This window comes from Cebus imitator, unplaced genomic scaffold (genome assembly GCF_001604975.1).
Source record: "Cebus imitator isolate Cc_AM_T3 unplaced genomic scaffold, Cebus_imitator-1.0 Scaffold0, whole genome shotgun sequence".
NCBI lineage: Eukaryota > Metazoa > Chordata > Mammalia > Primates > Cebidae > Cebus > Cebus imitator.
In genome coordinates this window covers 13987868-14012503 of record NW_016107315.1, presented here as the reverse complement: position 1 = coordinate 14012503, position 24636 = coordinate 13987868, and the positions used below count along the sequence as shown (strand labels likewise).

The 24636-nt window shown below is 44.2% G+C and overlaps 1 protein-coding gene across 5 annotated transcripts in view; it reads right to left on the bottom strand.

The window, feature by feature from the left end:
• Positions 1-15637: 15637 nt before the first annotated feature.
• SNX19 (sorting nexin 19) overlaps positions 15638-24636 on the bottom strand; it is a 44254-nt gene continuing 35255 nt past the window's right edge. The window contains exons 9-12 of one of the 5 annotated variants that reach the window (XM_017523279.2): positions 24233-24417; positions 23256-23343; positions 22050-22207; positions 15638-16180 (exon numbers count right to left, since the gene is read on the bottom strand). In XM_017523279.2, coding sequence (XP_017378768.1) covers positions 22075-22207; positions 23256-23343; positions 24233-24417 — 406 coding nt within the window. In that variant the 3' untranslated portion in view covers positions 15638-16180; positions 22050-22074. Of the gene's footprint in view, positions 16181-16451; positions 16673-19582; positions 22208-23255; positions 23344-24232; positions 24418-24636 lie in introns of those variants that run through there. The other 4 variants (XM_017523268.2, XM_017523263.2, XM_037736022.1 and 1 more) reach the window with 4 other exon arrangements.

Genomic DNA, 24636 nt, shown 5'->3' with positions numbered 1-24636 from the left:
TCCTTCATTTATTCATTCACATAATCAGAAAATGTTTGTTTGGGTACCAGAGATCCAGATATGAGATTATTACTTTTAAAGAGTTTATACTGCATCAGAGAGAAACACATTAGTGGAAAACAGCATACAATGAGGAAGTGCTATTGTGGTTATGTAAAAGGCCCCATGGAACACACAGAGACAAGAAGGAGTTCTGCTTCAGGATCATGAAGCGCGCTGTGGAGGAGACTGTGTTTAAAGTTGCGGTTGGACACCTTCACTAAGAGGTGAGGTGGGAGGGGCGGCATGTGAGGAGGGCATTTCAGGCAGGGGTAGGGTGACCTACTATCCTGGTTTGCTAGGGGCTGAGTGGGTTGCTGGGGATCCAAGACTTTCACCACTAAAACTAAAGCAGTTCTCAGACAAACTCAGACGGTTAATCGTCTTAGAGAGGGGTAAATTCATGCTAAGCATGAGAATGATTTGGCCCTTCCCGCTTCTGCAGTAGTGATCTGTTCTATGTAGTCAGGGTCTCTTTTCTCTTTAGATATCTTTTTTCTTGCCTAGCAAAAGTTTTACTTATTATGGGTTATTTATAGTAAGAGTTTTAAGATCCACTTTCTATAACACGTCACATCTCATTTGCTCTCCCAAACAAATGCAATGCTTCAGTGAGTCCTTAAGCAGAACTAAAGAATTGAGATGTGTTCTTACCTCTTGCTTTTAGCCTCCCCTTCTCTCTTTCTTGTGCCTCTTTCTTCCTTCTGCCAACTTCCTCCTCCTTCCCAGCCTCTGTCTTTTCTTTGGCACCAAGTACCTTCTCTTTTTCTGAGGAAGCAGCAGAGGAGCCAACGTGATCCAGAGAACTTGCTCTTGGGTTCTGGAAGCAGAGATGTAGGAATGGACCAACAAGGCATTTACAAAATTCATTTAGAATCTCAAGAAAGAAATAGCTAACAGTATAATCAAAATAACAACATTTTGATTTCTTCAGAAGTTTCACCCGCATCAGTTAACCTTGTGCAGTGAGGAGGTGCAGTTCCCTCTAGCCTGGCAGATTCTGTTTGGTTACAGTATTTGTAGTGGCTCCTTTTCAGAGTCCAATTCTCTTCCCCTTTCTCGTAATGAATCTCCAAGTGGGTGGAAATACATTTATACCTTCCCTCCTTTAGAAATGAAATATGAGACTAGAGACAGACAGTCCCAATCCCCCATGTTCACATATGTAACACAGCTCTGTATCGTATTTTCAGATGCAATTTCCCATCTCTATACTTAACAACCAAATGAACAAGTAGAACTTTGGGTGGACCAGGAATGGAATCACACAGAAGTTTAAAAGCCTAAAACAGAAGCGGGGTTAGCTAAACAGACTGCAGGTCCCTGAAAGTGGGGCTGTGAGTGCTGGGTCCATCAAGATGCCCTCAGCACAGTGCTCACCCCGGGAAGAGCTCACTCTGTATGTCTTGACTTCCTGATTCATGAGTGTGCAGTGAGAAGGAATCAAACCAAAGACCAAGGATTCTAACTCTCTAACAAGTGAAAACAAACTGGGAGAATGTTGTCAGTGGCACTTCCTCCCTTACACCACCAGCTTTCATAGTCATTTCCCATCATCCCAGTGTCCTACTGATGCTTCTTAACCCCCAACAGCCCAAAGCTGTGGTGTCCAACAAAGCCTCTGTTTTCTGTGAAGCAGATGCTATTCCCATAAAGTCCTATTCTTTATTTTTATTCTGTCAGATTGGGAGAGAGAGTACAAGTAAGTAAAAGGTACAGGTTCTAACATCAGATCTGTCCTCCACTCCTGACTGTCACTTACTATCTGTGTGACTTGGACAAATCATTTTTTATCTCACAGCCCTTTCCTTTATCTGTAGAACAATGATAGCCAGGTTGCCTCAAAAGATTGCTGTGCAGTTCAGCTGGGATAAGACTGGGGACATGGGGGTCTTCAGGGATTCGGACTTCTTGAATGTCACTGGTTGGCTGAGCCAAAAGGAAAAGAGAGCTCTGAAGGATGTCTCATTAGCACTTTTAAATGGGCAGCTGGTTTGCTCATGTCTGATTGGCTAGAACTGGTCACATGGTACCACCCAACCAGGAAGAGTCTGGGAAGTACAATTATCACAGGTGCCAGGAAGGCACGAAGCTGGGAATATTTGGCAATTAGTACAGCATGCAAAGTACCTAGCACTATGATTGGCATGTTCTTTGTATCACTCCATGCTAGCTGCGTTTTAGTTCAGATCTGTTATCTATAAAATGTTGTACATGTATTGTTTAGTATATTCAAAAGTGTTAATTGCTGATAGTTGATGTATTACATCTTCCTTTTCAGAAGTTCCTACAGCTTAATAGAAAATTCCTGGAGTGACTCAGCTCTCAGCCAGTAACTCGGTTAGTGGAAAGATTTGGAAGGTTTCCTGAAGGAGGTGGAATTTAAACCGGATTTTGATGTCTCGGCAAGCATCTCAGTAACAGCTATCAGGTAGAGCTTTTGATGCATGGCACAGAGTGTCTGAGTTCTTTGCACATATAATTTATTTATTTATGATTTGCCCATTTGTTTATTCAGTTAGTTATTCATTAAATGTTTACCAAATGTTTATATGTGCCAGGCACTGGACATATTATCATGGAAGAAAGCAAAGGTGTTTCTCTTTGTGAAGCTTGCATTTTAGTAGAAGGCACTAAACAAAACAGAAACAAACAAAAAGAGTAAATATAGCAATAGTATGGTGGGTGGTGATACAGTTGTCAGTGAATGAAACAGAGTAGGGAGTAGACGTGCCAAGGTTACAGAGAATGCGAGCATGTTGCTATTTTGTTTGGGGTGGTCAGAAAAGCAATTGAAGAGGCAGGCTCTGTGCAAAGCTAAGAGCAGGACATTCAGACAGAGGGACCAGCAAGGGCCACTGCTCGGCGGGGAGAGCCTGCTGAGTCTATTTGAGTAAAGAGTGAAATGGTGGAAAGAACAGAAGGTTAGGTTTGGGTTATTACCAGGGTTTTAGACTTGGCTCCGTGGTTGATTTGCTTCTGTGCTTGGAGCTGGCAGTATAAGAAAATCCTTGTGAGGACCCACTGGGAGCTAGGCTGCTTGGGTTGGAATCCCAGCTCTGCCCTTTACTAACTGGGTAAGTGGGGTGAGTTATTTCTCTCTCCAAGCTTCAACTCCTCCATCTCTAAATGGGGCTGGGGACTCTCATACTTCATACAGACTTTGGGAGAATTAAATGAGTTAATCCACATGGAACATTGAAACTAGGCCTTGACATGTTGTGAGCTGTCTCTCATGTTAGATATTTCTATTAGAGCAAGTTATTTCCCCTCTCTGGGATTTAATACCATTGTCCACCGATTGTGAGCTTTGGAGACATGCTCTCTTTAGCTTCTCTCAGGAAATCTGAGGCTAATTTATGTTACTCCGTGGACCATTTGCTTGTCATTTGTTCTCTCCTCAGGAACTGTGTGTTTTCACCGCCCTCTTGCTGGATTTAGCTTCTTTCCAGTGAAGTCGAGCATGGGGTCCTTCATTTGTCTTTGCTAGACTTCCACTTCTCTCTGCCTCATTGGTGTGCTTTATTCCTTCCTGGAACTTTGCACACCACTTCAGTACATTTTGTTGATTAAAAACATTCTCTCCACAGACTTCAATCCACTGGCAAAGGATCTCTGTAGCAGAAACTTTAAAACATGAAACTGCAGTCTGCTTTCTGTTTGCAGACCGAGCATCTGGGAAAGATGCCATTTGAACTAAGGGTGCACCAAGTCACAGACACTCTTGGATGGCCCTTCCTGCAACACAGTCACAAATGCCAACACGCATCTTACTGCTCTAGTCACGGTGCTGTGGTTGCTAATCATATAAAATAGTGCCTTTGAGAACCCACCCTATCCTTGGGATGAAAGCAAAGCCTCCGAACATTTGTGTCCCCTCAAAACTGATAGATTAAAGTCCTAAACCCCAAGGTGATATTAGGAGGTGAGGCCCTTGGGAGGTGATCTGGTCTTGAGGGTAGAGCCCACATGAATGGGATGAGTGTCCTTATAAAAGGGGCCTGAGGGAGCTTGTTTGTGCTTCCTGCCATGTGAGGTTACAGTGAGAGATAGACTCTACAAGGAAACGGGACCTCATTTGATGCTGAACCTTGGTCTCCGGACTACGAGAAATGTGTTTTTTATCAGCCACCTAGTTTATGGTATTCTGTTACGGCAGCTCAGACACAGTTCTGTGTCTTTAGAACTCAGGGTACACCGTGTGCTCCACCAATGCTCATGGCCATTTGGTGCTCACGCTGGAGTGTGCGTGTGTGTGTGGGGGGGTTCAGAATGAACACTGAGACCAGCCCTGCAGCATTTGTCCACTTTCTGTGAACAGTGGCATTCTGTATGAGACATGGACTCCTAGACCCTATAACTCACAGTGCAGTGTCTTTCACAGAGTAAGTGAGTGTGCTGGGTACTAGTGATACTAAGCTGGGTGATAAACCCTGTTAGGCTCCAGAGAGGTGTGCCTGCACGGAGTGGAGACTGTGTGGCCAGGTGACACAGCCCAGACAGAAGTGTCAGCACCGCCATCCACTAATTGAGTGACCTCGGCCATTCACCTGAGCTCTGGGCCTCATCTTTCCCATCTGTAACATGTGGGCATGTACCTTTGTTTTGACAAATAAATGACAATATATGTCTTTAGAAACTGGTGGCTACTAATCTTACATAAAGAATGTGTGCGTTTATCTTGCCAAATAAACATACGGCTGCTCTTCAATTTCAGATCATAACAAGTCGCTATCATAACGAATTTGTCGTATTTCTTGGTCAGGGAAAAAAGAGAGAGAGAAAAACCAGTGCCTCGTGATAACACGAAGTCAAGGTAAAACCCGGCCAAGGGTGGACCTGGCTCCGGTGTCTCTTCCAGTACTCCTTCACCCTGGAGATTACTCATTGATCTCTATGAATGCAGATGCATGGACCTATAACTGAATATATGTGTTAGGGCCACCACTGCTTGTTGTGACTCCACAAAGCATGTTGACCACAAAACCTATAGAGGGTCATAGGAGCCCAGCCTGAAGCCCAGCCCATCTGCTCCCTGCATCCTCAGCCTGACCACCACTAGCTCAGAGCACTCAGCGTACCCACCTGCCAGCACTGCTGCGTGGCCTCTGCTGTGGCCGTCTCCTGGCCTACACTGTCTTCCTAATCTTCTTTCCCAAGGCGACTCCTCACACCTTCTAAGACTCTGTCTAGAATCACCAGGAAGCCTTCCCTGGCCCACCCCTGCTTGTCCAGCTTCCCCAGGCTGGGAAAATCCTTCTCTTAGGGGCTTCTATGTGTGCCTCTGTCCCTCCATGAGCCTGCTTACACAGTGACTTTCTGATGATGCACCTGCCTCCCCTTTCCATGGACAATGAATTCACCCGAGACAGGGCTTTGTCTTTTTCTTTCCTGAATCTGAAGCTCACCTGCCACTAGAGTTTGTGAATTTCTGTTGAACACACGGAAGGTCTAGGAAGCTGTTGGGGAGAAAGAATGAATGACTTCCTTCAAGGCCTCCCGGGCAGGGCAGCAGTGCAGCGGGAGCCGGAGCCCGAGGACGCTGGCTCCTCACCTAGAGCCCTCCCTTAGGGTGCCTCTCCTCTCCCGTAGCCGGAGCTTGGCTTTGCTTCCTGGAGTGGGTGGCACTGTTTGGCCACCACAGCATCTCCTCTAGGCATCGCCCCCCCCCCCCCCCCCCCCCCCCCCCCCCCCCCCCCCCCCCCCCCCCGCACCCAGGGACGCGGTGTCCCCAGCCCGTGTTCACAGCCATGCCCTTCTTGATGGCTAAAGCAACAGCGCCACCTCCCGGCCTCAAGTCCACCGGGTGTGGCCTGACCTGGGCGACCTTGGGCGCCCTCTTGTGGAATTTCAGAAGGTGGACTGCGGAAATGACTGGGCTACCCCCAGCTGACCATGAGGCCCGGGGGGGCACTTCCACCTGAGGTTTGAGTGGTTCTGTGGCCTGTGCAGGGAAACCAAGCCTAGAAAGCAAGCCTTTATAGTTACCTTGGCGTAGAGGATCAGAGGCATATGAGGGCATAAGTTGTCAGGCACAGGTGACATTTTATGCTCCCTGGAGACAAAACGTCCAGAAAGCTCCTCTAGGCAGCATATAAAGCAGTTATGGAAAGGAGCTGTGGAGAAGAAAGAGGTAGAGGGAAAAGAAAGGGAATGGTATTCTGACCCACATGCCTTACCACTAGGGCTGAAGTCACTAACAAGGCCATTTAGAAGAGCAGGGCGGAGCTGAAACAGCCTTTCCCCAGGAGTCCCCGGCATTTCCAGGTCCCCCGCTTTGAACCATTCAGGAACACACTCAGCCCTTGCATCTTCACTCCGCTCCGTGGTGCCTGGCAATTGTTGGATGTCCCTGGCTTGGGCTCGGCTTCGGCTCCTGTGTCAGCCACATAAGAATCTCAGCATCTTGGGAACGTGAACTCAACTTGAAATACACTTCCTTGAAAGGATTATTGTGTTTTGGGACAAGTCTCACATCAATCTGTCTGCCAAGAGATTACTGCTGTTAAAACTGTTGGTTTTCATTGCCGTCAAACGCAATCTTACAAAGAGAGAGGGGGCAATCACCCTCGACACCCAGGTGCAAGAAAAGACTTTATTTGACTGCGCAGGACTTTCCTGAAACCCTCTGGAGAATGAAAAAGGAATATCTAGAACGGCTGTTGTCTGATTATGCTTCCACCCACAGTGTGCCGAGCCATTCCCAGCGGTGCACTGAGTGGGATCCCTCCACCTGCAATGAGCCCGTTGGCATTTCTCAGGTGCCCGGGAGAAGGCCCACTGAGGACCTGGGGCTGAAAGTGCCGCCTAGGTTTGCACGTTTGCATTTCCTCTCCATTCCAAGGCAGACAGTCCTCAGGGTTTGGCCCAACAAACAAAGGATGGGAAGAATAAAAAAACGACATTCCAACAATATTTCTGCAGATCGAAGCTACTGAAAGGATGCTAGACCAACCGCATAGATGCTTCCTTTTCCATGATGCCTCGAGAAACTCTTGAGAGTGTGAAAGAGTGAAATTTTATGCTACTGGCCTTGTTCTCTTGTTCTCTTTTATTATAAAATTATTCTAATGCAAAACCTATAGAAAATTGGTAACTCAGAATCTCGCCAGATGAACGGTTACATCAGCCTATGCTCTAGGAAGAACTATTAGAAGTCAAAGATACTAACTTTCTAAGTGTTCGCTTCCATCTGTTTTCCCTCTCTGGGACTCACTTTCCTACTCTGTACAATTGGGAAGTTGACCTACTTTCAGGGACCTTTAGAGTTCAAATGCTCTTTGGTTCTGTGAAAGGAAGCCTCGTATCATCCCCTGGTGGGCTGCATGTCACATTATCACACAGAGTGGTCCTTGCTTTACAGAAAAATATTCATTTGCTTATTCATTCACCTATCCACTCATTCAACAAACAGTGAGCACCGACAATATTCCTGACACTGCTGTAGGCAGAGCTGTAGGGCGAGCTGTGAATGAAACAAGGTCTTGGCCCCCATGGGGCTTGCATTCTTACGGGAACCACACACAATGATAGATTTAAACATAGTGTAACATGAAGTGACATAAATCAGGCACAGAAAGACAAATACTGCATGTCGTCATTTACATGTGAACTCTAAAGAGCTGAATTCATAGAAACACTGAGTAAAATAGTGGCTAAGAGGCTGAGGGGTTGGAGGATTGGGGAGATGCTGGTCAAAGGACACAAAATTTCGGTTAGACAGCAGGAATAAGTTCATGAGATCTATTGTACAACATGGTGATTACAGTTAATAACATATTGTATATTTGAAAATTGCTCAGAGAGTAGATTTTAAGTGTTCTCACCGCAAAAATGATAGGTGAGATAATACATATGTTAAATAGCTTGATGTAGCCATTCCATAATGTGTACATACATCAAAATGTCATGTTCTACCCGAAAGATCTATACAATTTTACTTGTCAATTAGAACAATTAAATGTAGTGTGATGTAATATAGTATAATATAATGATACAATGGACTATAAATCAATAGTAAGTGCTATGAAGAAAAATCAAGCAGGATAGGAATTATGGGATAAGGAATGCTTTTTTTTAGACGGGGTGGTCAGGAAAGCCGAGAAGGTGGCATTTGTGCAGACACTGAAGTAGGGGCATCAACCATGCTGGGCAGAGAAAAGAGCAAATCAGAAGGCCTGATATTCAGGCACGTGCTTGGTGTGTAAGGACACTGGGAGACCGGGGGAATGAGGCTGCATCCCTGGATGTGGTTTTAGGTTTTGATTCTAAGGTGCCTTTAGAACTTAAGAGTATTCCCAAGAGTCAGTGTCGTGTGGAAGGCTCATTGCTAGGCCTGGGAGCACCCAGAGATAAAATACAGTCTATGCTAGAGGACACTCCTAAGGGACATGCACTCATCTACACAAGAGAAGGTACTGATGGTGGAAGGAGGCGTGTGCCAAGCATCCAATGTGTGGCACAGACACTAGTTCTGAAGGAGCTCCCAGAGAGGGCGTTTGGGCACTCAGAGATGCCTTGGCGAGCAGAGGGAGTTTAATGTGGACCTTCAGGAAAGGGCCAGGCAAACTGAGAGAGGCAGACTGTTCAGGCAAGAAAGGGGTGGGCAGAGGGAGTCGGCAGGAGTGGACACGGCATAATGGCAATGGCTTGGTTGCAACAAAAGCATCTCACAGCAGAGCCATGAGAAATAAGGGGGTCAAGAGGCTAGTGAAGGAGAAAGCAAGAGGCCTGATTCCTCACACTAAGGCTGGACAAGAAGGCACTCCTCTGAATTCAAATGAGATTTTATGACCAAAATAGTTAGGGCTTTGATGCTATTATTCTAGGAAAGGGTTAATGGTTTTCCCTTGAGGCCTCGTAGTCTAAGTGCTGAAAGGGCTGTTTACCTCACAGGCCACTAGGCCCCACCTGCCTAGGAGGCCCAGGTAAGGAAGGATGGCTGCTTAGCTCTACCTTCAGGGTGGAGTCTTCTCCTGTGAACGGCTGCTCTCTGCATTCTGCCCAAGCCCTCCAAGTGCTCAAGGGCCTTGTGACCAGGAATCACCTTTCCGAAAACCAACCTGACTGGCCCAGAAGTGAGCTGATCTCCATCCCAGCCTGTGTCTTTCCGTCCCTGCTCCTGAGTATGTAGATGTGCAACGGACTCTAACATACTGGAGCATGGCTTGGAGCCTGGGACATCAGACCCTGTGTCCACTGAGCACCGTGGATGTGGAGTATGCCCAGGGCTGCATTCTGAGCCATGCCTGCCAGCCACACCATGCCCGCCTGCTGCACCATCTATGAGATAATGTCTCTCCATTTTGGGATTGTGACATAGTTACATCAGACCTCAATGGCCAGTGCCTGCATTCCGGGCCTGAGATCAGTGTGACAGCAGAGAAACCTGAGCCACGAGGGACATTCTCAGGCTCAAAAATCACAAACCCGACAGGGAAAGGAATTTGATCAGAAAACAACACCATTTAGGTTATTTTAATGCCTGGATTTGAGCTGCCCTTTAAGGAGAGCCCCTTCTGTGGCAGGACTTGATTACCAAGTGATCCCGGCAAATGACTTACACTTGTTTTTAACTGTAGAACAAGGTCATGCTTGTTTCGGGCACACTACATGGAGTAGACTTTGGGTGACAGAGTAAGCCCAGCTCAGGCCTGTTTTTCCAAGCACGCAGCATGGGCAACAGGGCAGAGGCCAGGTTCTGAGGCTTTGTAGCAAATGACCTGGTGTGGGTGCAGGGAGAACTTCTTCCACTCTTGCGCGTACAACTCCTAAAACTGCTACCCTTACTGAGGCACCAGACTGTTGAACGGCATCTAGGCATTCTTTGATCATCTGAAACTTGCAGCTAAGAGGTGGGAAGAGACAACTGTTAGCCACTCAGAGGTGACCATTAGTTCATCAGTCAATCAATTTATGAATCAAGAAACGTGTATATCTATTTCCTAAGCATTTTGTTATGTGCAGGGACAGTACAAATCAACACACAACATAGTCTTGATTATTAAAAAAGTACATAATAGAGGTATGAAAAATAAGACTTGTACTCAGAGAACTGTAAGATAAATGGTCAAATGTTCAAATGGCCTGGCGCTGCTGGTAATTCCGGCAGACAAATAGCATAAGGAAAGGCCAGGAGACAGTCCCTGGCCCATTGCAATGAGTTACCCAATCAAGTCCTTTTATCTCCTTAAGATGGAAGATTAGAAGACTCGCTTCCTCAGAAGAGTGGGAGAGTCTGCCTTCAGGCCGTCAGTAATGTTAGGTAAGAGTGAGTGCTTGATTTATGCATTTTTAAAATGTAAGAAGGTTTGACATTCTGCCCAGAGCAATGGAGGGCAGCATGGTTTACCAGTGAAAGGACTGGACAGAGTGCCAGGAGCCCTTAGCTCTAAACCTACTGAACAGAAAGACCTTGGGTGAACTTTTCGTTGAAACACTGAAGGCTTTAAGGTCACATCTGTATATGAGGGATAATTTCTCTGCTGTAGGGCAGAGAAATGCCATGAGCTGCAAGCTGGAAGACCCAGGTCCCGGCTTTCCTAATAACAATGGCATTTATTACACACTGTGTGCTCAAGGTTGTTCTTAAATATATTAGCTAATTTAGCTCCCCTGCCCGCCCAATCTCTGTGAGGAAAGCACTATTCTTATGAGCATTTAAAGGACAAGGAAACTAAGGCATAGAGCTGTGAAATCCCTTCCCTAAGGCCACAGATCTAACTACTGGCAGAGCTGGGATTCCACTGGTTGGTTGTTGGCACAGCCCATGTTCTTAATCCTTGTGCTGTTGCCTCCCAATAAACTGGGTGAGTGATCTTGGGCAAAAGACAAACTCTCTGCATTTCAGTTTCCTCTTCAATAAAATGAGGACATGAATATTAATAACTTGCCAAATTACCTAAAACAGTGATTGTCAAGAGCTAGGTAAGATATTGGATGTGAAACGCTTTGTGATACAGAAAGCCCTATACCTGTGTGAAGTCTGTCCTCGGAGGAATGATGAAAAGATGAAACGAGATGGCTGATAGGAAACTCTCTGGGACATGAACATGTGTATGACCTGGACGATCAGTACCACCACCATCCTGGGAAAGGATGAGCAGGCTCTTGGACTCCATGAAAATTTAAGGATGTGGCTTATTTTTCATATGTGTATGGTATCTTTATTCAACTTGATTTTAGCAGGTTTAAAGAGGAAAAATGAAGGCGAGGAAGTTTTTATCCTAGAAGCCTAGAGAAAGTCAAGTATATTCCTCTCAAAAAGAGAGTCCCAAGGTTTCTTTCCTTTCTTCCTTCCTTGAGACCCAAATGAGGTGGAAGAAATCTTTACTGAGATGAGATTTATTTTTAGGACCAACACGGAGTGCATCATGGTTGTTCTGGAATCTGGCCAGGCCCCGAGAGACAGTTTCTGCTCCCTACCTGACGTTACCAAAGCTGGACAGCGTCTTTTCTACAATCTAGTCCAACTTTTTTGTATGGAAGAAACTGAAGTCCAGGGAAGTGAAGAGATTGGTCCAAGATCACTAGGACCTGTGACTAGAAGACAGCTTTTCTGATGCCAGGCAAATGTGTGTTCTTCCTCATTTCATTGCCTTCCTTTTGGGTGGGTTTGGAGATGAGTAAAATCATTTTGAAGACCTACATCAAAATCCTGTGACAATTCCAAAGAACAAAATGATTTTTTAAAAAAAATCTTCTCTGAAATGGCTCCATCTCTGCCTTCCTATTGCTTGAAGAGTTAAACAGATACAGTCTGCATGAGTCTCAAAGATACTATGAATCACCTGTTTTCCTGTGGTAAGAAGGTGCTTCCAAAAGGCTGACTTTTCACTCTCCTCATGCCTTCCCTTTTCATGTAATGGGGGCAGAGACTCTCTCCTACAGACAGGAAGAGAATAAGCCTTCTTTGGTGTTACTGCTCCTTCCCACTTTTAGCTCAGCATTATAAGCACAAAACGGGTGGGCGCAGAGCTTTTTCACCAGGGACTGAGTTGCAGAGTCTGTTAGTGGTGTGGGGGGAGCACCACCCTTTCTGAGCCCAGATTTCATCAGATTTTTTCCTGTGGTGAGACAGAGGCCCCTTCACCCCAGCAACCAAGAGGGTACAGCTGGATATGTGCTTATGAGATGGGTCATAGTTAACAGCTGCCAGGCTGGGGTCTGTTTCTGGGACATTTCCACCTCAGATTAGACAGGCATTGGAGTCAGGAGCTAGCTGGTTACTGTGGCAACAGGCCCTCAGAGCTTCACATTTTGGATGGAAGCTGCTACGCTGTGAAACTTGCTCAGGACACCCTATTTCTCAGTTTGAGGTTAAGTACCTCCCCCCCGCACACACACCGCACGCCCCAGTACATTTTCACAGCAGAGAGGACTCTGGAGGAGACAAGAGCCTAAGGCTTCACCCTTGCTCACTTGGAACTTTAGGCATTCTTGCTGTCACCTGGTTTAGTCCAAGGGGGCTGTGAGGGATGTGGGCTTCATTGTGAGTGTAGGAAAGATGGAAAGAAGATTGCCAGATGGGGATGAGGATTCCAGGCCTATCGGGAGGAAGGAAATATGTTATTCACTGCCACAAGAAGGCTGCCAACTTCAGGTATGGTTCAGCAAGTGCTTGTAGGCAAAGTCCGTTACATGCCTGTGGCTAGGCTATGCACCGAGGATGGAGGAACTAGCTAAGGCTTATGAGCTAGAACAGATAAAGAAAAAACTGTCTACCCCAGTACATGCTGGAAAACTTCAGGAAACAAGACAATCTGCCTCCAAGGGAGTTACGGCCCAGTAGGAAGACAGACCAACAGGCAATCCCTAAGGGCAGGTTAGAAAGAAGGTTGAATAGTCTAGGTGCTTCTAAATAAAGACAACTGTGTATGTTTCAATCAAGTTGTGTGGGTCCAGCCAATTTAAGATAAACTTTGTTTAATTGCATTTTATGTTGTAAAAGGGAACGTCTTCATTGCATTGCCTAGCAGTGCAGGTAAGTAAAAAGGCACATGGAACTATATGAACAGATGTCAGGAACAGGTTTTTGGTTTACATACCATCTTTCCCATTTGAGCATTAATTACTCAGTATTTTCTCATCAGTTCTCAGAAAGTTTCTTGAGGATAAACTTGTAGAGGTGATTTGGGGAGAGGAAGCTTTATCGGGATCTCTAAGGGCTATTTTATATTTTCCAATGTCTGAAATATTTTTACAACATATTTTCTACAGAAAGCTCAACAAGTCATGAAACTTTCTGAGTCTCAGAATCTGGGACTTAAAATCAGGGGAAGGGAATATCTGGCCAACTTGCCTCACAGAATATCAATTGTTGAATCAAGTACAGGAAATATCATACATTTAAGATTGACATACAGCCTTAATTTGATGTCCATATTGATTTAACTATCAAAAAACAATTAGACGACTAGTGGAGTAGTCAAGTCGTCCACAAAGACTGATGAACTGATACAGGGAAAAAAAGGAATAAAGAAAAAGCAATTTTGAAGTTCCATGAGAACAGGAGAAATGATATACGAGGAGTTTTTTGAAGAAAGTTTCTTCTCTGTTGCTATTTAGTTTTGTTTTTAATAAGGAGTTTCAGAAATGAACATGTAGAAGCAATTGGGTGAGGCTGACTGCTAGATGAGGAAAATTTCTATCACTTGGGAAAAATCCACAGAACTCCTAATCCTATTAAAAACTTAGGTCATTCCCTCCCAACAGCACTCATTCTTCCGTGTCCAAGACTGTACGTGGAGCTTGTGTTTCAGTAGAAGCTCTTGCCTCAGCCCTCTCCAGATCGCTAAACAGAGGCATATAACCTGGCTCTTCAGCAGAAAGACTGCAGGTATTCCTGTTGCATCCACATACGCACACTTACTTTCCTTTGATCTGTGGCAACAAGCTCTGGCACTGCAAATGTCACGTCATCCGCAAACCCGCATGGAGGCAGGGCACACACCTGGGCAGGGGGTAGCCTCTGATGAAAACATTTGAGCAACAGATTTCTTTACCTCATCCAAACAGATCCACTGAAAAGGAAACTTTTCGAGTCCCCACGCATATGCAAGATATATAAAGCTGTCTGGGGCAGATCTGGTATAAATTAGACAGTGCTCTTCACTGGAATAAGTGGTTAATCTCAAAGAGGTTTTCAGTGGTTTCTCCACCGATCTTTACTCTTCAAGCCTTACCCGCAAGCACTTCCATAAAAGGCACCAGCATGCTACCTCTAGGTTGTGGAAGGTTGGGAGGGAAGAAGTAAAAAACCAAATGAAAGTAACAGTATCAAGATCCAAACTTACTCACAAATTCTGCCTCTTAAATAATATTTAATTAAGTTTTATTATTTATTTTGTACCTATTATACACTAGGTATATACATATAGTTAGGGAGGCATAAGGATCTAATAGGACTAAAAGAGATAAAAGATACATTTGTTGCCCTTGAGGAACTGTAATTTCTTACTGAGGACTTCATATATGTGCACATTGACTAGAGAGGCAGTGTAAATAACTCAAAAGAAGATGGGAAAAGTTTTGGCCGGTGCACTCAGACAGTGCTTCATGAAGAGGGCACTTGAATGGGTCCTTCCAGGCGGATGGAGCCTACCTGCTGTGCTGGAGGATGGAAGGTGATCCACCACGTGGAAAGAAGAAGGGCATGAGCAAAGAAATGAAAGCAGAAAGGAACATGGTGGTTTGGGCAGAAAAAAAGAATCCCTAGATTTCTGTGGAACTTTCTCATCTAACCTCCTGCCTAAAGTATTTCCTTTATTTATTTGGTTTTTTTTTTTTTTTTTTTTTTTTTTTTTTTTTTTTTTTTTTTTTTTTTTTTTTTTTTTTTTTTTTTTTTTTTTTTTTTTTGAGATGGAGTTGCTCTCGTTGCCCAGGTTGGAGTGCAGTGGTGTGATCTCAGCTCATGGCAACCTCCGCCTCCCGGGTTCAAGCGATTCTCCTGCCTCAGCCTCCCAAGTAGCTGGGATTACAGACATGCACCATCACGTCCAGCTAATTTTTGTATTTTCAGTAGAGGCAGGTTTCTTCATGTTCATCAGGCTAGTCTTGAGCTCCCAACCTTGTGTGGTCTGCCCACCTCAGTCTCCAAAATGCTGGGATTACAGGCATGAGCCTCTGTGCCCAGCCTCTAAACTATTTCTATAACATACTCTGTCCCCAAGAAAATGCTCTACTGCCAACCAAGCCCATGTGATTCTCCCAGAGATGCACAAGTCCTTAATGAAAGCTGCCCTCACTATTCTTGAAAAAGCCACTTGCATTTATAGATCTCAGAGGGCAAACTTTAAACACAACTGCATAAAGTGGCAAGGAACTGAGCTACTACTACCTCACTGAATTTGGATTCATGTGGGCACCACATGTAAAGGAGGTTAACCCCAAAAGGGCTTTTCCTCCCTTAATAAGGTCTATTTTCCTTACCGTCAAGGTATGAAAAGCAGATACTTCATACCAACATTCATGGTTAATCTTTTTGATAGTTACAGGAGCACGATGATTCTTCACCAAGGGACGTGGGCAAAAGGGCTGATTACCTATGCTCACAAGTCACCAAATCCAATTCAGCACAGTATAAACAAGACATCGCTTATGTTGACATTTTAGTCTTTTGGTCTGCAATCAGGGACTTCTTTGTTTATCTAGCTAGGTCTTTACTCTCATGGGTTAATCCAAGTTTCTGGAAGTAATCACAGCCAACTCTCTCCCTTGCTTATAACAGGGTGCAGCAGTAACATGGAACATAAGGTGGGAAAAAAGACAAAGTGTGGATCATCCATACATTGTTCACAAACTTACCTTCGTAATCACTGTAACGCTTTAATATTAAAATTAGCTTACACTTCCTACATAAACAGTGACTGGTGACAAAGAGATTGGGTTAAAAGAGTAGATAATGTCACTTCAAGAAACGTTTTCTGAGTTTGGATCTTGATACTGTTACTTTCATTTTGTTTTTTTAACTCTTCCCTCCCAACCTTCCACATCCCAGAGAGAGTGTGCCCGGTGACTTTCATGGAAGTGCTTGCAGGTAGGGCTTGGAGACTTAAGATGGGTGGAGAAACTAGGTTTCATCAGCTGGTGAAGAGACATCGAAGCCGGGAGTACTTCTCTGCATCCTGTCACATGCTTGTTCCTGTTTCCAAGAAAGCAGAGTTAAAATGGACTTTCAGGTAAGAGACAGGTGAGGATGACAGGGGGGCAGCACAGAGGCTCCGCAAGTCTGAAAATAGCATAGTGTGCCTGCCAAGGTGACTGCGGGTGCCCGGATTTCCTCCACCACTTCACAGTGGCCTTGGCTTGATACACTGTTGCTACCGAGTCACAGAAGGAAAAAAAAAAACGATGACTTTCACTTGTTTCATGCTTGACACTTAAACATTCTTCTGGATTTCATTTTTTCCCCCCTTAAACCAGTCAATGTTGTCTTTGTGAAATAAGAAATATCAGGTAAGTCTTAGGAGGTGGACATAACGTTTGGGGCAATGTCTTCCTCACTGCCTCTCTCATCCTTTATACCATAAAAGAGTGATGGCAATATGCTTGCTGAAATTCACCCTTCAGTGGTTTCATTTTCTTGTCTATAAAGGCAGGGTTAGAGACTACTGCCCTGTGATTTTTGGCACTCCTAGTGGAAAGGAAACAGAGGTGCCAAGTTACGGCAGAGCGTGCCCAGTCAGGCCTTCAACTACAAGAGCATCACCGTTTCCCTTCATCCCCAATTACCATTCTTTCCTGGTTCCCACCCCCTTCCACATCAAGCAGGGTGGGCTAACCTTCCTCTCCTCATCCCTGGGAGATACATCTTGCTCCGGTGCAAAGTTAGATTGGACAAATGGCAGGTGTGGAAGGGGCTGTGGGAGCTAACGCTTGCAAGGATAGCTTGACTGAATTGAGTTCCTGAAACAAGGCATCTCCCACTGCTCCCTGCCCCTCAAACAGCAGAGGAGTGAGATAATCATGGTGTCGACACTTTTAGAGCATAGCACTCACACTTTTACTAGGCCTCAGTCCGGGCATATTCTATCAAAATTTGCACTATAACCCGATGCCAGGTGAATCACACACACCTTAAAATTTAGTAAGCAGTATTCTAACTCACTAGACCACAGGTCCACAAACTATGACTCATGGGCCAAATCCGGCCAGCTGCCTATTTTTGTAAATCAAGTTTTATTGGAACACAGCCACACTTGTTTATGAATTGTCTACAACTGTTTTTACACTACAATGGAAAAACCGAGTTGTTACAACACACACCACACGACTGCAAAACCTAATATTTATTCTCCAGCCCTTTACAGAGAAAGTTTACTGGCTCCTACAGTAGACTGTAGACACCTTAAAAATAAGAATGCAGTTTTGTTCTGCTTTGTAAGGTAGAAGGGCAATTTCGTACAGTGGATATACATGTAGGTCAGAGGCAGACTGACATGATTTGTATCTAGGCTCTGCCAGTCCCTTGCAAATGACTGTGGGTAACGCATAACCACTCTGTGCCTCATGTTCCCCATCTATAAAATGGGGATATATCAGGTTGGTGCAAAAGTAATTGCATTAAAATGGCGAAACCACAATTATTTTTGCACCAACCCACTACATCAGAACCTATCTTTAAGGGTTTATTTGTATGTTAAATAAGTGAAGATATGTAAAGGGCTTTAAGTAATGCTCTCAGAAAATGTTAACTATTAGCTGGTACCAGGCATTTTGAGAGTGGATGGGGATTTGCTGAATGTTGGCAGAATGGCCCTCCCTAGAGCAAACATTGTCTATCAACACCCATGCTCTGCTTCTTACTTGCCAACATCAATTATTTCTGTAGATATCTGAGCTTCATGGAAGGTGACCTTATCTCTGGGGGCAAATACTACTGAAAACCAATCACAATTCCATTCTCAGTGTCAGTGGACTGGTGTGAGGTGGGCAGCTCTAGTCAGTGAGTCATGAGTTTTGTTTTTGTTTTTTTTTTGATTTGGGGGTCTCACTCTGTCACTTAGGCTAGAGTGCAGTAGTGTGATCATAGCTCACTGCAGCCTCAAATTCCTGAGCTCAAGCGATCCTCCTGCCTCAGCCTCCCTAGTAGCTGGAACTATAGGCAGCAGCCACCATTCCTAGCTTATAATTTATATATTTTTTGTAGGAACAGGGTCTTGCTATGTTCCAGGCTGGTCTTAAAACTCCTGGCCTCAAATGATCCCCTGACCTAGGACTCCCAAAGTATTGAGACTATACATGTGAGCCACTGTGCTGGCCTAGAAGAGGATTCTTGAAGGGCTTCTGGGAAATGCTTCTTTCATTCCTTAGAAGAAAACATAGAAGAGATGGTTTTGTTCTTTCATGAATGTTATGTCTGGGTGTGATGCCTGAAACTGCAGCACCAGGAAGGCAAGCAGTCTGAGAACAGAGGTGACATAATTAGAATGGCAAAGCAGAAAGATGGAAAGAATCCAGGCCCCTTAAGAGGTCCTAGAGTTGCTGAATCACCAACTCCTGGGCTTACCTACTCACGTACTAATGTTATAAAATAAAATAAGTTTTCCTTGTAATTTAATTCCTGTCCAAAGCATCCTGATTCATGCAGCCAGGGACCACAGTTACACATATTTTTACTTTACCCAGGACCTAACAACTGCTGTTGGGTGCTGTGAGCAAGGGAAGGGCAGTGGCTGGAAATGAATAACCTGGGTAGGGCACAGGAAGACTCAAAAATGTTCTGGATTATACAAATTAAAACCACAAGATATGACTATCACCTAATACCTTTTAAGATTCCATTATTAAAAAAACAAAACATAGCAAGTATTGGAGAGGATGTGGAGAAACTGGAACCCTTGTACATTGTTGGTGGGAATGTAAAATGGTCTAGCCATTCTGGAAAACAGTATGAAGTCCTCAAAAGATTAAAAACAAAACTATATATGATCCAGCAACTCTACTTCTGGGTATTTATCTAAAATAATTAAAAGCTGGGCCTCGAAGAAATATTCATATTCCCATGTTCACTGCAGTATTATTCTCAATAATCAAGGTGTGGAGGCAACCTAAATAGTCATCAATGAATGAACACAGAAAATGTGGCACAGCCATACAATGGAATGTTTTCAGCCTTAAAAAGAAGAAAACTGTCACCTGCTACAACATGGATGAACCTGGAGGACATCATGCTAAGTGAAATAAGCCAGTCAAAGAAGAACAGACACTGCGTGATTCTACTTATATGAGGCAAAGCAGTCAAACTTACAGAAGCAGAAAGTAGACTAGTGATTGCCAGAGGCTGGGGGGAGGGGAAATGAGGAGTTGCTGTTCAGTTTTAGTTAACGCAAGATGAATAACTTCCAGCAGTCTGCTACAAAACACTGTGCTGCTTCTAGTTAATAATGTACTGTCTCAAAAAAAAAATGTACTGTATACTTAAGGGTAGATCTCACATTATGTGTTTCTTTACAACTATAAGAATATCACCTTATAAACTGCAAATTTCTAAAATGGAAATTGGAGTAGCTTGTATTGATTTTTTAAAATTTATACATGCCCCTAGGCTCAGATTTAGGAACTTACTTTCCATTTAGGTTTTATTAAGTTTAACTGAAAAATGTGAAAAAAAACTGAGTTATATGTGGTGAAAAAGTATAGCTTTCTTGAATTCAAATAAGCAATGGCAAAGATCACATTTAGAATTTGACAGAAAGAACACTGCATCCCTGCCTCTTTTTTTATAGATATTAAGAAAAGGGAAAGTACTTTAGTCTTACTTCAAGTATCAAAATTCTGAGTTAAATGAATAAAATTTAGTCTGAGTAAATACAAAAAACAAACAAGCAAACAAAAAACCCTTCCTGGATTAGTGCAGGCCCAATTCTTTACTGCCTTTTATCACCCTGCCAGCTGGGAGTATCTTTTCCAGATACCTGTGGCTTTCTACCAATTGCTCCTCTCTCATTGTCTGAATCTGTTACCCAAACTTAGCAGGTCATTTTCAAAGCCAGATGAGTTTTGATTATTTCCTTGCCAATATCCATTACTTCCCTCCCGGGTAGAAGGAGGGACTGAGGACAGCTTATCTTTTTGAGGCACATGGAGTGGAGGTAGGGACTTTTATATAACATGAAAAACAAGTAACTTCTTTGGGCTGGAAGTGTCAAAAGATTCCTTAGAACTTATAGCCACAGGGATTCCATGGTGTGTCTGATGTACTGATTTTGTGCCACATTTGAGCCAGGACAGGTAGCAGATTCAAAGCAACACAGGTGGCTAAATACACATGAAGGGAAGGTATGGGGAGAGAAAAGTGGCATAAAACAGGGCTGCCCCCATGCCCATCCAGAATAGAATCTTGGCCCTCACTGAAGGAGCTGAATGATCAGCTCTAATACATCGGCTGGACTCACATAAGGTAGAGATCCTGAGCTACCTCTGCCTGGCAAAGTAGAGGGCTGGAGATGCTTCAAGAACTTTGGAGCCATAAAGTCACTGTAATGGTCAACCTTTAAGGCTAGAAGGGGCCATGAGACATCTCATTCATCTCCTTGCCTTTTGGCAAGAATTGCACACCTAAGCCTCCCAAATACATCAGATACAATTTAGGGTTAAAAGCCTCCAGAGGGGTAAAAAATTAAAAAGATATCACAACTTTCTTCTACAAACCACTTTAATTGTGTGTTCATCACCTACTTCAGAATCTAAGAGAACTTTAACACTTGTTGTTGACACCTCGTTGCCTTCTCATCAGTCTAACTCCAAGACCTTTCTCGAAGTGGTGGCTCTGGTAATTCTGCAAAGGGAAGGCGCTAACAGGCAGGTGTGAAGTCAAAGGGCTCCTAGTGACTTCCTTGACACCTTTCTGCCAGCTATTCACATGTGTTTAATATGTAGCACTTGCCTGTGACTGTCTGCATCCTTCTCCTCCAGCAATTTCTGATTGCTTTGCCTTTCTAATAGATGTTGCAGCCTGACAGAACACCTCTGCCTTCATTGCTGGTGTTCTTAAAAGACTAATTATAACATAAGGAATAGGAAATAAGCGATTCCTTGTAAGTTCTAATCTTATCTGTTCAGAGTAATAAAAGTTCCCTGTCAAAGAATTATCAAGGGAGAATTTAACCACCAGGCTTGCTATTCCTACTCTTTGTGTATTCTTAAGACAGGAGGCAAGTGCTTTACTTTTTCTTTGCAAAAACTGAGGCTGAATATGCAACTTGTCATGCAATTTTGCTGAAGATAGAGAAAGGGTCACAAATTCAAAAACTCAATTGCTCTAGGGCAGGGGGTTAGGAGGAAAGCCAATAAATAAAATGTGTGGTACAAATGCCTTTCAGGAAGGGGTGTGAAGGGTGGGGTGGATTTACCAGAAGCTTTGGCAGTCAGCTTTGAAGTCTTCTGGAAAGGAAAAGTAGCCTCCCAGGGAAGCAGCCTCATGACATCTTCCATAAGGCTGATGTGTTGAGAAATAGCAACACATGAGCAAGAAGTCCCTTGAAAAATTTTCTTCCCTCATTCTTCTTCTGGAACTGTTGGGAAACTAGATTAGACTCAAGAGTTTGTTTTTTGAAAATGGTCCTGAGTGAATTTTTAGTTTCCGGGTAGGAACGGAGCTCAGAAGGTTGTTTTCTCCTCCAAGGAAATCTGGCCACAGTTTTTTTCCTGTTCTATCCAGAGCTTTTGTGCTGGTGGATTAGGTACATGTGTGCACAAGGCCAGGGTTTTGGCAAACAATCTCAGGGAGGATGGCAAAAGCAGAAGCAAAATGGGCTCATTCCTCTACCTCATGGCTCTTTCCCCAAAGGAAACAGGATCTACTCACCAGGAACAATCCCAACACCATAAAAGGGACATGGAAATAAATATGCATGCAACTGGGATACATGTCACCTGCTACAAATGGAACAGAAGTAGGAGAGAATTAAGCCACTGACAGCCTAGGCCTCCTGAGCTGTAGCCTCCTTCCAGAGGGCGTGGGTTTCCTGACTGGTCTCTGGGTGTCTGAGTAACTCTACTTCCCTGACCTGGGAATAATACGTGAATAACCAGCTAAGAGGAGACACCCATCCTTTTAGGGTTGCCTGGGGTATCTGAAGCAGAGGTGGTAGTAGCAGACTCCTCAACAGAGGCACTGAGATCCAAGAATTCCAGGATGATGTCCCCAAGGCAGTAAATCAAATGCCTGAAACAAACGGACAAAAAACTTAGGGTCTGGCTCAGTCAGGAAACACAAGATCCCCTTTATGGCATTTATTTTCTCCCCCCCCCCATCACCAATGCCCCAAACTTCAATAGTTTGATGAAGCCTCTGCCCTGAAATTAATGTTTTTTGAACTAATAAAGCCTCTGATCCTAATAAAGACAAGAACAGTACTTGAGACTAGGTTTTATGAAACTCCATTTCTCTTTACATAGTTACATTAGCACTGCTCTGAAGACCTGTGATAACAAATCCTTGAGACGTCAGGTTACTAGATACTTTCAGAATTCCTGACTACTGTTGCTTCTCATAATTAATTACCTTAAATTTATAGGCTGCCTTGCAGGCAGTGAGGTAAAGGCAGGATCCTTGAGGAAGTTAACAAATATAGTCTACTTTGGGATAGGGTTTGAGTTTAAGATGACTCAATACTTCCAGAAGAGTAGCAGTCCAAGGGGTGGAATCTACCTCTTCTGGATTATTCTAGGACTCTTCACCCAGCATTTCTGGTCCCTTTATGAGATTCCAATCTTACTATCTTGTCTACCTCATAGGAAGCAAAGACAACTCCTGGTGTGACATGAATCCCAGCTTTGCTCTGAGCCCACGGGCTTACGTTGAACATCTTACATAGTCTGTGATACACAGGCCAGGGTGCACTCTCAGAACGTTCACAGGGGCTGGCAGATGTTGGAAAGAGCACTGAGCAAGTACACTGAACAGGCCTGCACAATAAGAGGGCATTTTCAGCAGCTCATGTGGGGGACTGCATACAGTTCTTCCAAACACCAATGGTGGTTGGTCCAAGAGTGACTTCCTAGCATGTGACGACCTGCTCAGAAGCCTGATGGTGTGGATTTTACTTAGTTTATGGATCTGGACATCAAAATCTGTAGTTGGGGCCCAGAGCAAGTAAAGACTACAGTCCTATTCTTCGGAATGTGGGCTTTTCACTCAGAAACCTTGGATACCTCTGAGACCAGAGACAGCTTTGGCTATGCTGATGTTGGAATCATGTTTTTCCACCTACCTGTTGATGAGGGGTTGTTGCAGTGACTCCAAGACTAGACCCCAGCTCAGCTGGCATTTGCTCGCCCCAAGAATTTCTACTACAAGATCTGAGGAGGAAAAGACCAGATAGAATTTGTGTGTTACCACTGAAGGTAAGGACAGTCTCTTCCCAGGATCTCTGCCATTTTTACATAAATTAGGCATTTAGGGTATACATCTAAACCACACAGCCAAACTAAAATCCTCACAAAATAGGAAAAACAGGAGAAAAATATGTTTCTTAAGTTAGGTATCTAAATAAGAACAGGCTTCAACACCCATTATAACCTGCCACTAAAATTGGAAGGTACTCCTTCCAATTTAACAGTTTAGGTTGGCGAACACAGAGTTATAACGATAAGAGTAAATAAAATTGTCCAGAGCTAAGTTCATAACTGTTTCCTGGTTATCACAGTCATAGGCAACAAACTGCCTTCCTGGCCCTCTAAAAACACAATGCAAGGAAAAACAACCTTCTCAGGTTTTGTTTTTGCTTATTGCTAAAGGCCATGTGCCATACTCAATGGCTGCAATTTATTTAGTTGGAGCTTCTGTGGGACATGTGATTTTCTTCCTTGGTCCCAAAATGCTATGAATTGGCAGAGAATCTGAAGTCTTCGTCTCCTGGATATGGCTCTGAGACCTGTCCCTGCAGGCAGAGCTTCCCCAAACCTGCCCAAAAGTTTTTACCCTAATTACCTGCAGGATTGTCACCTAGATGTAGGGTGTAGCCATAGAGTTCCTTTGCATTCACTTGGCATCAGTTGAGCAAGGGATAAAAGAATTGTAGCCCTGTTTGTTTTCCTATTAGCCTGAGAAATGATGGGTCAACAGATATTTGAATCTAGCCACATTCGGGGCCCTTTTACAAACAAGAAAAAGATACAGGGGTAATGGTGGCAGAGCAGAATGGAAGGGAACTGTGACTGGTATAGCTGATCTCATTGGTCCAGTTACCTGGGAGGACTCCCATCAGACTCTGCAAAGCCTGTTTCTCAGCAGCCTGTTTCTGCTCCTGGGTCCTTACAGGCCGTGGAAACTTAGGCAAAACTCCACCGGGCCAGATGGACTCCTGAAGAAGCCGAAGGTACTGCACCCAGCGCTGTGGACTTGTTAAATTAGCCACCTGCACCTCTAGCCACCTGTGGTAGAAGAGAGACGGAAGCTTAGAAAAAGCTGAAGGAAAGGACATAGCAAGGCAGGGGGCTGACTGTAGATTCATATGTCAAAATCCTAATCCTCAAGGTGATGGTATTGGGAGGTAGGACGTTTGGGGAGGTGATTAGGTCATGGGGGCAAAAGGTAAATGCCCTTATAAAACAAACCTGAGAGAGACTTCTTGCCCCTTTTGCCACATGAGG